The sequence below is a fragment of the Poecilia formosa genome, unplaced genomic scaffold (genome assembly GCF_000485575.1).
Source record: "Poecilia formosa unplaced genomic scaffold, Poecilia_formosa-5.1.2 Scaffold231, whole genome shotgun sequence".
NCBI classification, from domain to species: domain Eukaryota; kingdom Metazoa; phylum Chordata; class Actinopteri; order Cyprinodontiformes; family Poeciliidae; genus Poecilia; species Poecilia formosa.
The window spans coordinates 937,475-954,424 of NW_006800170.1; the positions used below are offsets into that span (position 1 = coordinate 937,475).

General features: G+C 36.1%; 1 protein-coding gene across 2 annotated transcripts in view; it reads left to right on the forward strand.

The window, feature by feature from the left end:
• The window catches only part of LOC103149593 (sodium bicarbonate transporter-like protein 11), a 25,749-nt gene extending 24,394 nt beyond the window's left edge, over positions 1-1,355 (forward strand). The window contains exon 20 of one of the 2 annotated variants that reach the window (XM_016680045.1): positions 109-1,355. In XM_016680045.1, the coding sequence (XP_016535531.1) occupies positions 109-175 (67 nt within the window). In that variant the 3' untranslated portion in view covers positions 176-1,355. The remainder of the gene's footprint in view (positions 1-108) is intronic. The other variant, XM_007568830.2, reaches the window with a different exon arrangement.
• Positions 1,356-16,950: the final 15,595 nt, after the last annotated feature.

Sequence of the window (16,950 nt, forward strand, 5' to 3'; positions counted from 1 at the left end):
ATATATATACATAGTGACATTGTTTGTGGTTTCAATAAGTTGCCTTCATGATCATATGTTTCAAATAAGAAAAAAAACAATTTAATGTGTTGTGTTTTTTGATCTCAGGATCAGCTTGCTTCCTCGAATGATTGATGCCAAGTATCTGGACATCATGGATTCCCAGTACATGTAGGACAGCTGAGCAACATTGTGAAAAGATGGAAGACAGAAGGGAACAGACCGACAAGATTTAGTCACCAATGTACCCACGCGATTTCACCTGAAGCACCTAATAGTGACAGGGTTGCCACTTCTTTTTCATAAACCTCACTGTAACTCTAACTGCCTTCAATCTGAAGCATTTCTGCAGTTTAGTGTCACTCTCATAGGTAGAAAAAAAACATATATACACACAGATAAACATATATGTTTGTCACGTTTTAAATAAATACAAATGTTAGTTGTTTTATTCAGATATATTTTTAAATGAGGGTCACTTCTGTTGTAATGTTTTAAATCACATGCTGATGAGGTGACTTCACTGCAAGCAATTTGACAGAACAAACCATTTTAACACTTAAAAATGATCACCTCTCTTAAGCAGATGTTCATTTAGTTATGAAGCTTTTATTCTGATGAGTCACATGATGTATTATACGCTGTCATGGCTGTGACAAGTTGTTTTTTTATTTAAATATTGGAGGGTCGAATGAAAAAACTTTTAACCCAACTGGTTTAGCACAATTTACCACAGTAAATGTATATGTTTCAAAGAGAAATATGCACAGACTTTTTTTATTTTTTTTTTTATTTTTATTTTTTTGCACAATTCAAGTCTGAAAATACAAATCCATCCCACTCCAGGGCTCTTATAGTTTGGTGGAGGACTGCTGCGACTATTTTGATTTGAAAAGGACACCAATAGATGGCAGTGGAGGATCACACCTCATATATTCAAATTCCATCTTGTGCATGTGCGTGTGTGTGTATGTGTGTATGTGTAGCATCCATTGTAATACAGAGAAAAGGATATATCCATGGCAGCCTTCATCTTGTAAAAGAGATGGTGATAATGAAGTTATGACCACCCAGTTATTAAGCATGAGTGGTTTCCAAATGTCACCAGGTTTATATGATCAGACATCTAATTTGTTTCATGTGTTTGTTTTCCTGCACAGCCACTTTTCTAATCCAACACCTGCATTATTCGTCTGTTTTCATCAAAACTTTCATTAATACTGCAAAGTTGTCAGAGCAGCTGCTGTTTTCTATTCTGTCTGTACTCAGTGCTTTTCATATATATGTAGAAATGTGTGTTTGATGTGAACCTACAATAAAATTCAAAGCATTCACATTCACAAGCTGTTCACTATTAATGCCATGAAACAATAAAGTGGCTATTAAAACAATCAGAGAGAGCAGGAAGTAAGGGTTTTAATTCAAAGGATTAATTTGCTTAAAGAAAAATACCCTGTGTTGCATAAATTTTGTCATGCATCAAAAGGTAAAATGCCAAACAAATAAGAAAACCTATAAAATTCTAACATTCAAAAACTAAATAAACTATTACTGTTTGAAAATTAATTAGAATGTGATCTGAATTGAGGAAGAGAAAACTGAATTTGAAAAAAAAAAAAAAAGGAGATCCACAATATCAAAACACAACATGTTTCAAGCAGCTGAAATGTTGTATTGAAATAAAAACGACATTTCTATTCAACAATTTGGCTTATTCTCATCAGGGAAGCAAGTCAGAAGTGTAAACAGGTTAGTTTTGTACACACAAAGACATAAAGCCACGTGATGATACTTTTGATACACCAAAAATCAAACACGCCTTTGGCAAAATTAAATTTAATAAGTTTGCTTCCGATGGGCAATGAGAAAGCAATTTTTTTAATGCTACGGAAAACACAAAAGGAGCTGATCTGTTTTTGTCTGCATTTTATTTTACTTTAAAAAATGTCATGTCTTTTTCTCTGAATGTTTTGACATCTACTTGGTGATAGAGGGTTGGAAGGCCTCCTTGTTGCCCCCAATAGCTTTAAGAGGGGTGACAAGGTGCTCCTCCATGGAGTTTGAACATTCTCCCTGGATTTTCTCCAAATACTCTAACTTCATCTTTCAGAACAGCAGCTTTTTTATAAGCTTGTTTAGTTATTTGGCTTTGCTACATTGCCCTTTGGTGTGAATATGCACATGTCTGGTTTGTTGTGTTGTCTGTCTCAGTGCTGCCTTGTGATGGACCACTGAATGCCTTTTCCCAATTCCCAATAGGGAACCATGCAGGCCTGCAATCCTGACAAGAAATAAGCTGATATGGAAAGTGGGTGAATTTTCTTGCTATACTGCTGAAATAAACATTTTATGTAAAAAATAATAATAATTGAAGTTCTTGAAACTCAAGCACTTACAAAAACCATGAACGTGAATGTGTTGAATCCATATATTTATCTACAGTTTTTAGTAGCATATATTACGAAACAATTTTTAATAGTTAATATATTTGATAGATTTAAAAGCTCAGGGTACTTTGCCCCTGAACCATGTCCACATCCCCTGCAGAGGGAAATAAATTTAAGTCATTTAAGTGAACTTGTTTTGCAGAGAAGAATTTCTTCCTGCATCCAAATAAAAGGGCAGATTTAAACAGGAAGCCTTAACGGTTGAAATCACACCATGATGACCTTCATGTGTAGCTCTTAAGTCTCAGATGAACAGCAATGTGAGCCATTTTCAGGAACGAGAGGAGAAATCCAGACAATCCTGCCATGGCTTCACTGAGATTGGTTCTCTAAAGGGATTTGAATCCCATGGGGGAAAAAAAAAAAAACGAGTCACAGATGATGCTACTGTCACAACCTCTTGGTCACCATAGAGATGCTGTCAATTAATTTGCCTTCACAGCAATCTTAAGTTTCGTTTGTCTGACAACTATATGGAACACCTCAGCCTTATCTGAGATCTCTGCTGAATAAATTGTGTTTATGTCTGGACAGGTAGTGCCCAGCATCTTCATTAGTCCTTTCCTGCACATTTCTAATGGCCTTTAGGTACCCGTATTGCCTTGTCTACCTGTCGTCTCCTCCACATTAAGGAGGTGTCACCAGCAGAGCCTGTGTGCCCCTGGTAGCCTCTCAAGTCAGAGAAATTCCAGCGTTCCTCTAGACTGCCTCCCTCCGACACCAGTCAGCTCAGCCCGATGATGCAGGACAGCTGGAGAAAATGAGCCTCCCTCCCCCAGACACATAAAGAGGAGCAGCTCATAATTATTAACTTCCATGAGTCCATAGAATCTATCTTTCTTATGAGAATGACAGATCATTTTGTCATGATTCAAAATGTGAACCAGTTTTACAGTAGAAAAAAAACCCAGAAACTGTATTTGGATTCTATGCAAGATAATGCAATTTATTCCTTGTGATTATTTGCTTTTTGCAAACTGAGGTAAAGTTCCATGACTTACTTGGAGCATTGGCCAGTTGAGTGGTGCAATTTGAGACAAGACTCATCTATTAGAGAAACGGTTTGCAATTTACTGCAGTCTATCTTTGACCTAAGCACTGTCCTGATCTGCAAAATAACCCCAAATAGTCACCTTTCCGAAACAACACTCAAACATATATGAGAATGAGAGGTTCACATTTGAAATATTATCTGTATAAAAAGATGAAAGCTTCCACAACTACTGTTTTTTTTTTCAATGCAACTCAGCAAATTTATGACTTGCACTGTTTCTTTCCAACAGAAAGACATTCTCCTTATCTATTTGCATCGCTTTGAACATTAGCATTTAGTATTTTACCTGAGGCCTGTCCTGCAGGTTTTAGGTTTTTTTGTTTGTTTATTTGTTTGTTTGTTTTTTTCCTGAGTACCACTCAGTGTCGCATCTGAGTAAACTTTCTGAGTTATCCAATAATCCAAAGACTCCAAACTTTCTTTCTTGAAAATAATTTCTCAACCCAACAATTAGATTGCAATTTTTTTTATAACAGCTTCTATTTCAGGTTTTTGTGCCTTAATAGCATTTGTTTGCTGGTTACCCATTAGATTTTCTGAGTGCAAATGTGACTTCAGCAATTTAGAGTATAATTAGTACTAAATGGCCTGTATTTGTACAATATAGGGGAAATTTAGGGACACTATCTAGTGAGCTATAAATATATATAATGTGGGATTGACTTACAAAGTTGTATAGACTAGTGAATATATTTGCAAATGTATTGTGAGGTTTGGTATGAAAAAAGCATAAATAACAGGTGTCTGTTGTTTCATTATTTTAGTGAAATGGCATTTTCTTAAATAGCATAGTCTGCCATTTTGTATAAGTCATATAATTCAAACTTGTTATGGAACAACAACCCATAGTTAAACTTCAAATGTTTGAAAATGTACAACTGAGAGGGTTCTGCATATTTTTCAGACACAATTTTATACAAAGTCTCAGAGTTCTCATTGCAAGTGCAAAAGTTCAAAATGGATGGACTGACATAACTTTTGACCAACAAGTTAGCACCTTAATTAAGTCAGCAACTGAAAGACACTTGAACAAAATTCCAGACATTTCCAAAGTACATATGAACCCTTTAATTATAATACCCTAAATGACAATATACCCCTAATTATTGTTTTAAAAATTCAATTAGATCTGGCAGATCCGGACAAAATAAGTCAATTCTTAAAATAAAGTCATATGAAGACCAAGGTACTCCCCTAAAAGAGCAGAATATCGTATCTAAAGGGTTGTGTGTTCAAAAAAATGTTCCTTTAATCATACTAAAGAACATACAAAGTGACACAGGCTCTCTTGTGTGAGAGTTTGTCTGCATGTCTTAAACAGAGACGGCATCAGAAGGAAACACTCTTTTCGTCTGAGTATGTGTGAAGATGGCACCCCACAGAGAAGACAAAACAGAGCAGACTATTTTTGCTGTATTTTTTTTACACCGTATAACATAACTTATCGTATTTTTAGAATCACAGATGGTGAACTTGCTTGGTTATTTTAAATACTCAGCAATATTACATGGAGTCTGCTAATTCTTAAGCTTTGATGTTGATTAAGGAGAAACATTTGTATCCCTTCTTTGGTCAGCAGCCTCTGAGCTTAACACAGCCAACAATGGGACAGCACAAAAAGGACTTTCACACACAAATTAGCAAAGGCATTCTCACACATGCTCTCACCTCCAATATTCACACTTCTGCTTGCACTTCATTTTTATTACGCTCGCACTTAATTCTTCAATGTTCTCCTTCAGTCTGGTGAGGAGAGGAAGCCTTTGCAAGGCAGGACTTATACACTCGCAGAGCCGACGAAAATCAAAATGGCTAAGGTGACAGCAAAGACACATATCTACTGCAGGAGCTGTTGTAGCTCATAGAATCTTGCGTTAATAAGTAGGCTGATCAAGCCAAGCGCAGATGTCAGGATGAATTATCATCATGTAAGTCTGTCTGGTGTATCATTACTGACAATGGAGCTGTGACTTCTCATGTGCAGCCGGAGCAGGAGAAACCCGCTTTTAGTTCAATATGGGCTAAAGAACACTTTGAACAGGAAAAGAAGCCACCCAACACATATTAAAGTATAGTTGCACTCCGCATAACAGCAGTTAGGTATTTAAAACTTAATGCAAAAAAGAAAAAAAAGAAAAAAAAAACTATATACCTGAATATCAAAGTAAGGACTTAGATTTTAAAGTCAGTGTTCAAGGGATAATGGTGACTGATGGGATCAAGGTCCTTTGTGAAGAAAATTCTGACTTCATAAAACCCTCCACTGACAGCGTGTGGCGACCTTGACAAGATGGTGGGCATGAATAAGTTCATCAGTGAGTTGTGGAAATGGGGATGCGTGATATAATTAGAAGGCAATAACAGCAGAAGGACAGGAGCTGAGACGCACTAAGGAAGCAAAGACCTCCTGGTTCTCAGAGGAGCAGTTGAGACCTCAAAGGTTAGCACTAACAAGATATTGACCACAGGGAAGGTCAGGGGCTGCAGTGCTTTGTGCTGCGTCAGGACAAAGCACTGCAGCTACTGTCCATGACCTCTATGATGAGTGACATGCAACATGGAGCCATTACTGCAATATGTTTAGCAAAAAATCACTATAAGTGGCTGCGGCTTGTACTGTAATCAGAAACTCTCTACTACACAATAACCAGGCATAACACAACATAACATCTGACAGATGAATGGAATAACACTTTTTATTTCAACATAATTATGATTATTAATATCATGTCTTGCTCTTTCTGTCTGCTTATCTAATTTGTGTTTTTCCTGACTGCATGAAAAGTGGTCAAGTCTGATTGAGCCAAACACTTTTCAGTGGGTGGGGGAGGCAAAGAGGGAACATTTTGTCCACAAAGTTGATCTGATAGAAGAAATTGGCAAGTTTGAAGATCTGAGCGAGTTTGACAAACAGACATCCCAAAAGACTGCAGCTGCTGTGACATGTGCATTAAAGTTCCTATAATACCAGATGGACCAACTATGCAAACAGTACAAATGTTTAGCTGACGGAATATTCATAGATTTCACACCATGAAACCGAATAAATAACCAGATTAATAGAAAGCATGATTTCATTTCACTGTGAGAGCTCTGCATAATTTTCAAAGACAAACTTTTACACAAAATCTCAGGGTTTTTATTGCAAGTGCAAAGGTTCAAAATGGATGGATTGACATAACTTTTGACCAACAATTTAGCATCTTAATTAAGTCAGCACCTGAAAGACACCTGAATAAAACTCTAGACATTTCCAGAGTGCATAGGACCCCTTTAATTATAATGCCCTAAATGACAGTATACCCCTAATTGTTGTTTTAAAAATTCAATAAGATCTGGCAGATCCAGACAAAATAAGTCAGTTCTTAATAATCGGTCATATGAAGACCGAATATGCAAACAGTGCAAATGTTTAACTGACAGAATATTCATAGATTTCACACCATGAAACCGAATAAATAACCAGATTAATAAAAAGCATGATTTCATTTCCAGGATATGGAAAAAAANTAGTACTAAATGGCCTGTATTTGTACAAAAAAGGGGAAATTTAGGGACACTATCTAGTGAGCTATAAATATATATAATGTGGGATTGACTTACAAAGTTGTATAGACTAGTGAATATATTTGCAAATGTATTGTGAGGTTTGGTATGAAAAAAGCATAAAAAACAGGTGTCTGTTGTTTCATTATTTTAGTGAAATGGCATTTTCTTAAATAGCATAGTCTGCCATTTTGTATAAGTCATATAATTCAAACTTGTTATGGAACAACAACCCATAGTTAAACTTCAAATGTTTGAAAATGTACAACTGAGAGGGTTCTGCATATTTTTTAAAGACACATTTTTATACAGTCTCAGATTTCTCATTGCAAGTGCAAAGGTTCAAAATGGATGGACTGACATAACTTTTGACCAACAAGTTAGCACCTTAATTAAGTCAGCACCTGAAAGACACTTGAACACAATTCCAGATATTTCCAAAGTACATAGGAACCCTTTAATTATAATACCCTAAATGACAATATACCCCTAATTGTTGTTTTAAAAATTCAATTAGATCTGGCAGATCCGGACAAAATAAGTCAATTCTTAAAATAAAGTCATATGAAGACCAAGGTACTCCCCTCAAAGAGCAGAATATCATATCTAAAGGGTTGTGTGTTCAAAAAAATGTTCCTTTAATCATACTAAAGAACATACAAAGTGACACAGGCTCTCTTGTGTGAGAGTTTGTCTGCATGTCTTAAACAGAGACGGCATCAGAAGGAAACACTCTTTTCGTCTGAGTATGTGTGAAGATGGCACCCCACAGAGAAGACAAAACAGAGCAGACTATTTTTGCTGTATTTTTTTTTACACCGTATAACATAACTTATCGTATTTTTAGAATCACAGATGGTGAACTTGCTTGGTTATTATAAATACTCAGCAATATTACATGGAGTCTGCTAATTCTTAAGCTTTGATGTTGATTAAGGAGAAACATTTGTATCCCTTCTTTGGTCAGCAGCCTCTGAGCTTAACACAGCCAACAATGGGACAGCACAAAAAGGACTTTCACACACAAATTAGCAAAGGCATTCTCACACATGCTCTCACCTCCAATATTCACACTTCTGCTCGCACTTCATTTTTATTACGCTCGCACTTAATTCTTCAATGTTCTCCTTCAGTCTGGTGAGGAGAGGAAGCCTTTGCAAGGCAGGACTTATACACTCGCAGAGCCGACGAAAATCAAAATGGCTAAGGTGACAGCAAAGACACATATCTACTGCAGGAGCTGTTGTAGCTCATAGAATCTCGCGTTAATAAGTAGGCTGATCAAGCCAAGCGCAGATGTCAGGATGAATTATCATCATGTAAGTCTGTCTGGTGTATCATTACTGACAATGGAGCTGTGACTTCTCATGTGCAGCCGGAGCAGGAGAGACCTGCTTTTAGTTCAATATGGGCTAAAGAACACTTTGAACAGGAAAAGAAGCCACCCAACACATATTAAAGTATAGTTGCACTCCGCATAACAGCAGTTAGGTATTTAAAACTTAATGCAAAAAAGAAAAAAAAGAAAAAAAAAACTATATACCTGAATATCAAAGTAAGGACTTAGATTTTAAAGTCAGTGTTCAAGGGATAATGGTGACTGATGGGATCAAGGTCCTTTGTGAAGAAAATTCTGACTTCATAAAACCCTCCACTGACAGCGTGTGGCGACCTTGACAAGATGGTGGGCATGAATAAGTTCATCAGTGAGTTGTGGAAATGGGGATGCGTGATATAATTAGAAGGCAATAACAGCAGAAGGACAGAAGCTGAGACGCACTAAGGAAGCAAAGACCTCCTGGTTCTCAGAGGAGCAGTCGAGACCTCAAAGGTTAGCACTAACAAGATATTGACCACAGGGAAGGTCAGGGGCTGCAGTGCTTTGTGCTGCGTCAGGACAAAGCACTGCAGCTACTGTCCATGACCTCTATGATGAGTGACATGCAACATGGAGCCATTACTGCAATATGTTTAGCAAAAAATCACTATAAGTGGCTGCGGCTTGTACTGTAATCAGAAACTCTCTACTACACAATAACCAGGCATAACATAACATAACATCTGACAGATGAATGGAATAACACTTTTTATTTCAACATAATTATGATTATTAATATCATGTCTTGCTCTTTCTGTCTGCTTATCTAATTTGTGTTTTTCCTGACTGCATGAAAAGTGGTCAAGTCTGATTGAGCCAAACACTTTTCAGTGGGTGGGGGAGGCAAAGAGGGAACATTTTGTCCACAAAGTTGATCTGATAGAAGAAATTGGCAAGTTTGAAGATCTGAGCGAGTTTGACAAACAGACATCCCAAAAGACTGCAGCTGCTGTGACATGTGCATTAAAGTTCCTATAATACCAGATGGACCAACTATGCAAACAGTACAAATGTTTAGCTGACGGAATATTCATAGATTTCACACCATGAAACCGAATAAATAACCAGATTAATAGAAAGCATGATTTCGTTTCACTGTGAGGGCTCTGCATAATTTTCAAAGACAAACTTTTACACAAAATCTCAGGGTTTTTATTGCAAGTGCAAAGGTTCAAAATGGATGGATTGACATAACTTTTGACCAACAATTTAGCATCTTAATTAAGTCAGCACCTGAAAGACACCTGAATAAAACTCTAGACATTTCCAGAGTGCATAGGACCCCTTTAATTATAATGCCCTAAATGACAGTATACCCCTAATTGTTGTTTTAAAAATTCAATAAGATCTGGCAGATCCAGACAAAATAAGTCAGTTCTTAATAATCGGTCATATAAAGACCGAATATGCAAACAGTGCAAATGTTTAACTGACAGAATATTCATAGATTTCACACCATGAAACCGAATAAATAACCGGATTAATAGGAAGCATGATTTCATTTCACTGTGAGAGCTCTGCATAATTTTCAACGACAAACTTTTACACAAAATCTCAGGGTTTTTATTGCAAGTGCAAAGGTTCAAAATGGATGGATTGACATAACTTTTGACCAACAATTTAGCATCTTAATTAAGTCAGCACCTGAAAGACACCTGAATAAAACTCTAGACATTTCCAGAGTGCATAGGACCCCTTTAATTATAATGCCCTAAATGACAGTATACCCCTAATTGTTGTTTTAAAAATTCAATAAGATCTGGCAGATCCAGACAAAATAAGTCAGTTCTTAATAATCGGTCATATGAAGACCGAATATGCAAACAGTGCAAATGTTTAACTGACAGAATATTCATAGATTTCACACCATGAAACCGAATAAATAACCAGATTAATAAAAAGCATGATTTCATTTCCAGGATATGGAAAAAAAAACAACAACTATTTTTTACCCTAAGGTAAAAATTCAACACAGTTAGGTTTATTTGACAGGGAGAGACAAACCTTAACATAGACAAACTGAATCCCATGCTTAATTCATAGTGCTTGTAGTGTTAGCTAATTTGTAGCACTTTTCAAATAAGGGGCAGTAAGGGGCAATTGAGAAATTACTTCAACAACTTATGTTTACAGCACTAAAAAAGGACAAAAGCTTACGAGGTCACATTTTTAAAATATTCTAAAAAGAGTCAGACTGCATATTTTTGAGATTCTAAAAAAAAAAAAAAAAAAAAAAAAAAAAAACTAAATCAGCATCTGATTACTCATAAATCAGGGTCATCGTGGTGCCAGAAGTGTAAATGCCGCAGCAGTAACCCAACATACAGCGGGCCCATATGTCAGCACTGCAGGGAATCAAACCGATGTCACTATGCTGTCCAGTATGTGTGTGTTTGTGTGTAGAGCTGGTTGTTACTTAGGTTCTTAAAAACTGCAGGTAGGAGCAGATGTCTCCTTCCTGGCTCTAAACAGGTGGACATGAAAGGCTAAAATGATTCCAGAGGATAAACAAATCAGTCAAGTAAAAGTTTTAACTAAATTACCTAAATATGGCAAAACTGGTTGCAAATCTCAAATCTCGTCTTTTTAACTTCCACATGCAGTTAAGAATCAGCTTAAATAAGTATTCTTCCTGGCTGAATGTGAAACTTAAAATTGAACAACGCTACTCATTCTGTTAGAAGGCTCTTGTGACCTCAAAATACAGACGTTTTTTTTTTTTAACGACAAATACAAGCTGTTGTTACTCATCAAAGCTCTGTGATACTGGACCTCTCCAAAGAATATCATCCAACCCATCTGTTTCCCTCTTTAATGGATCCTGAAAAAAGGTAATTCTGCAGAAAACTGCTTGTTTACAAATCATAGTGATGAGAGCAGAGGAAAGAGGGAACTCATGAAATCACAGCTAAAACATTTTTGATGAGGATTTTTTTCTTCAACATGTGAACCAACCTGTTTTCTTTACTGACTTAGATTTTTTATTATATATTTTTTTGTTTTGTTTTGATTGATTTTTTTTTTTAAATAAGCACATGCTTTGAGGTTTCTAATAAAAAAAAATATCTTAGGACACAGAGCCTCATATATTTATTTAATCAGACTCGAAACTCAAGATATTTAGAAACTGAAGTGTACCAGCAGACAACAGGCAAAATAGTGGCAAGCAGATTCACACAAAGGGAAAATATGAAAACAAAAAGTTAAAATAAGAGACTGTACAGGAAGGGCACATTTATAAAATGAGAAAAATACTGTGCAGGTTTTTAAAACAACACACTTAGATTAACAAAAATGCAAAACTGAGTAAGATGAATCAAAATATAAGTGCATTACAAACACATTCTGATTACAAGAAATTACAAAAACTGTACATTTATGTGATGTGAAGGCTTATTGAGTTGGTTTGTGGAATATCACGAGTTTGTTTGGACCAGTGATGGTTGTAAAGTCCAGCAGCTGCTGGGAGGATTAGCTGCATTAATGCTCCTTTGTGCACCTAGGATGCAGCAGTCTGTCCCCTGGCTGAAGAAGAGACTCCTCTCAGTATGCTGCAGCTTTCATTGGAATTATATTTCATTGATTAACACATAGCAACACATTTTTGTGAAGTGAAAGGAAACAAAAAAGGGGGGATTTTAAATTATTTACAAAAAAATATTCAGTGTGGTGCTCATTTGCATCCATCCCATTTTGACACCAAAAGTTAAAATTCAGACACAGATGCAAAATATCTTTGTGGTGTAATTCTAACAGTGAACAACAGCTTTAATGCAGCTTTAAAATCATGATGATGTGAAAAGTCCATTTTCCAGCCAGGAGAGAGAAGCCGGTCAGAATTAATGGGAAGATGATGCTGGATAATAGAAAAGGCAGGGTTTGAGGCTGCAGAAGACTCGAGACTGGGTCAAAGGAGAACCTACCCCAATAGTTTTAAATATACAACCAGAGCTACAATGCAATGGTTCAGATCAAAACATTTTCATGTCAGTCCAGATCCTGCTGACAAATATGTGTCCCTTTCCATGTCACCCTTTTCTCATATTCACTGTCGCAATGCTTTTGAAACCCATGTGTCAGTTTTCTTTCACATCTGATATTTGCACTAATTTGCTCTTTTGTGATTTAACCTCTTCTGCTAGACACCTGGTTGTTTTAGGTGTCACTGAAAAAAATCCAAGGACTATTATAAGATTTTAAATTCCTTGAACCAAACTAAAAGTAAAAAAATCAAGTCCAAATACTTGCTCCAGATGGTCCTGCTGTGGTGCTTAACTCCAACTTTTTGGTTCAACTTCAGTAGCAACACGTAGTCACTGACATATCGGTCCAGAAAAGTTTCCAAAGTACTTTGTAATGCTTTTGGATGCCAGTGAACCACACTGGGAGCCATTATTCACCATTAGGGAAAAGACGGAACAGTGGTAAACATTCAGTAGGAGCCAAACCTACCATTATCAGTGCAACAGACCACTAAAAGCTCATCCAGAACGGCATCTAAGAGCACTGCAGACCTCACTTTCCTCAGGTAAAATCAGTGTTAAAGATTTTGCATGTCAACTGCATGAATGTAAATGATACCAGGTCCTTTCTGAAATAGAGATTGTAGATCTCAGCAAGGCTTTTTATCTGGTCAAATAAAGATCAGTATTTTAAGAGAAAGACTGAGCAAAAGACACATTTGTGGGAGAGTTTCAAGGCCAAAAGTCATTGTTATTCAAAAACAGTACACTTCCCAAGAACAACTTAAAGATCCTCCCTCATTTGGATAAATATGTGAAATAGAAAAAAAAAGTGAGCGATGGTGATTCTGTAATTGATGGAACAATAGGTTCTCCTCTTATGATTCCAAAAAGGAGGATATTATTAATTCAAACACACTTGAATTACGCAGCTGGGTAATGTTCCAAGATACACGAAAAAGTCCAAATCTAAATGTTTTTCAAAAACAAAATAACATTTTTGGAGTTGTCAAAGTCTAGGCATGTATGTACCATAATTAAACTGCATTAGCATGTCCTTCAAAAGGCAGTTCATGCTCAAAAACCATCTAGCATGGCTGAAATAAAACAATTTTTCTAAGAATAGTGGGTCAAACTTCCTCATCAGTGATGTCAAAAACGCTCTGCCAATCATTGCAAGTTGGCATAAGCAGTTTTTCCTTTTCAACTAGAAAAGCTTTGCTCAAAAATGTTATTTTGAAAAACACTTTTTATCTAGTATTGAGCCATGGCCACTGCAGACAGGCACAGCTCTTTTGTTATTGTAATGTGTTTTATTTGTTGACTTATTATGAATAAGTATTATCAAATCAAATTCTGAAAACAATGTTAAAATGTATGAATAGTAATTTCAAATCCACTGCCATCAACTGGCCACAGAAAAAAAAAAAAAAAAACCTTTTTCCATTTTTCCTTTTCACTTCCCCTTTAATTTTGTGTTAAAGAGAAAAGTTAAAGGAATATGAAACTGTTCATTTGCATTCATTGTTGGGCTGTAAAGGAAAGATGTAGAGTCCCAACTTGCTCCCTCTTTTTCCTGAGAAAATAAATCTTTTCCCAGAGGAAAAAAACATTGCAGTGTTCTCTAAACGTCTGTATCAAACAAGATATAAAAAAAGAGTATCTAGTTATCCAAAGCATGCAGATCTTTTAAAGAGGCTGCAACCATCATTAACTCTTTTTAGACTAATTAAAAGAGTTTAGTTTGAAAAAAAGGTAAACAATAATAATAAAAAAAACACTATATATGCTTCTTGCTGACAGAAGTTCTCAAAATCTAACCTGCCTGTGCAACAATGAGCAACAAGCAGTTGTCCACTGTTGATACAAGCTCATCCAGTAGACATGAATGCTGAAAGTCAACGACTTGGTGTTATCTGCTGGGATTCTTTTTTTAATAAATTTCAATGATTAAATTAAATTGACAGCATTGTTTCATAAGTTAGATCAATTGAAATCTATGTGCATACTTTGAATTGAATTTGCTTTTTAAGTAAAGTGCATTGAGATGACGTGTTGTGAATTGTAGCTATGAAGTAAATTGAATTAAGTAATCTTTTTGTTTTTTGACAACATTTTTAAAGCATCCCTTTGTAGAATTAAGCCTTATTGGAGTTATCAAAGTGGGATTTTTTCGCTTTAAGTTCATTAGTCAGTAGGTAAACCATGTAGCACCAGGTGGCATAAACAGCAATCTAATTAGGGCTGCACATTTTAGCATTTGCCTTCGAAACATTCATCATAAAATAACTAATATGACTAATTATGAACAAACTAATAATTATCCAATTTCATCCACAAAAGAAAATGTTTGGGGCGTTCTTTAAGAGCAGCAGCTTTCGTTTCCTGCCAAGGCAATGCCTGGTGTTGTGGGATGCCTTCCTTCAAGGTTCCTGATAGGTACTTTTCCTCGAACCTACATAAAGAACCACAGACAACGTATATGAATTTTATGACAAAGCTTTTGCAAAAGGAGAAATCTCCATCAACAGCTTCTCCAAGCCGTTCACAGAGAGTTCTGGTCTGCCTCCGCGTGAGCCCCTGTTTTATTGTCAAAGCAGAACAGCCAGAAAAAAACAACAGAGGTCGTAAAACATTTAACCTAAACAAACCAGCAACTCAGTTCCAGGTGTGATATCTGATCTACGATCTGAGCCCAGTTCAGCTCTAGGTCAAACTATCAACAAAGAGGGAGGATAAACAAGAGACAAAATACGACTGCTCACAGGCAGTTAGGAGGTATTCTGGTTGATAAGAATTAAGGTCTGAGAAACACAGGGTTAACTGTTTCACATGAAGATGAAACAGACAGTCCTGACCTCAAGGTTAGTTCATACACACATAAGGAAGAGAACACTTTAAACAGAAAATCACAATAATCTATAGACTGAATGTGAACTAAAGTAATAACAAAATGATAATACCGAAAATTCTCTAACAGTTCCTTTGTTCTGACTTCCTGGATTATTACACACATTTAAAGATACACACATTCTACAATCTACATCTTACTTAGGAAATATGCTATTTGATTGTGTTGCAGAACGGCACTGTGTGCCCACAAAATTCACAGCACCAATAAGACCAATATGTTCAAATTATTTAAATGTTACACATCTGTTTTCTAGCTAAAGGGGTTGTGACAGCCCAGAAAAGTATTCCTTGGTAGTATCACACTTTTAGTTGCTTTAGTTATTATTTTAGTTACATCTTATACAAGTTTATACAAAGCAATGTAAAAAGTTGTGTGTTGCTATCATGAGGAGACATAGCCACTATGACATTTTCTCTTCCCAAAAAACATCTTGGACTCTCCATCCCCTCAGATTTGGCATGTCCACATCTTTCCACTGTTTGATATGTCACAAGTAACTGTGAATATTATCTGCATAATTAGAATGCAGCACTGCATTCATGCAATGTCAAAAACCGTTCAACAACTGTCTACCCTTTTCCTCTGGCAAGCTCTCTACCCCACAACGTCCAAGTGGGGGAGTGAGTGACTGGACAGTTCAAGACATGGAGATAACAAATTATCAAAACAGGTCGGAAGGGACTATAAATATGAGGACTGACAAGAGTCAGGTGACAAATGCAAAAGCTCAGAAAAGCATGAAACTGAGGTAAAAATGTATCATTAATGTATCTATTTGACTAAATATTACTAATAAATAAAACTCATTAAGGTAGTTCTCATAGTTAAAAAAGCAAAGAGATGTCATTTATATTTCTGTAACGTGCTTGAGATAAAGTATTTTTTTTATAGTTGATTAAATTTTGTCTTTGGAAGATCTTACAGTCAAATGAACACTCAAAAAACAACGAACGCAGCCACAGAATACAGCTAAAAAAAACTCTTTAAAACTGTTAATAAATAAAGCATTCACATGGAGCCTTGGGATTAACCAGGTTTCATTAATAAAATATTAAATCAATCTACTGGCCATTGCTGTGAACAAGTATTTTCCTCTTTACAGTACCTGCAAATAATAATATCGACAGTACTGATAGTACTGATACTACTATTTATATTATCAGTACGACATCTGTCCATGCTGATAGATATCAATGAGTTTGCTTATCTGTTCCTGAATATCAGTGACATGATTTGTTCCTTTTTTTTAAGATTTTATGTTGTCTGACATGTTTAAGAAGTGATTTCTTGATTTTGCAGTTCAGGCAGTAACCTGACCTGATTTTAGCCTCAGAAACTGAATCACTAAATTTTACTGACATCGAATTTATGATAAAACAACAAGGGGTATTTGCTATCACATAGCCGCAGGCTGGTTTGGAGAGCTTTTTTTCTTTTATTTAATGAAGTCATCATTTTAAAATGTCCTCAATATTTTATTGGACTGACTACAGTTTTGTTTGTGGTACACACCACTGGTGGCATCAGCTCAACAAGCTGTGACCTCAACAGCAAGGTCACAAAAAAAAAATGTTCCCATCCAGAGTTCTATTATGTTTTTGCCAATATCTTGTACAGCTGATGGGAGAGTTGGACCATTGTGCAAATTC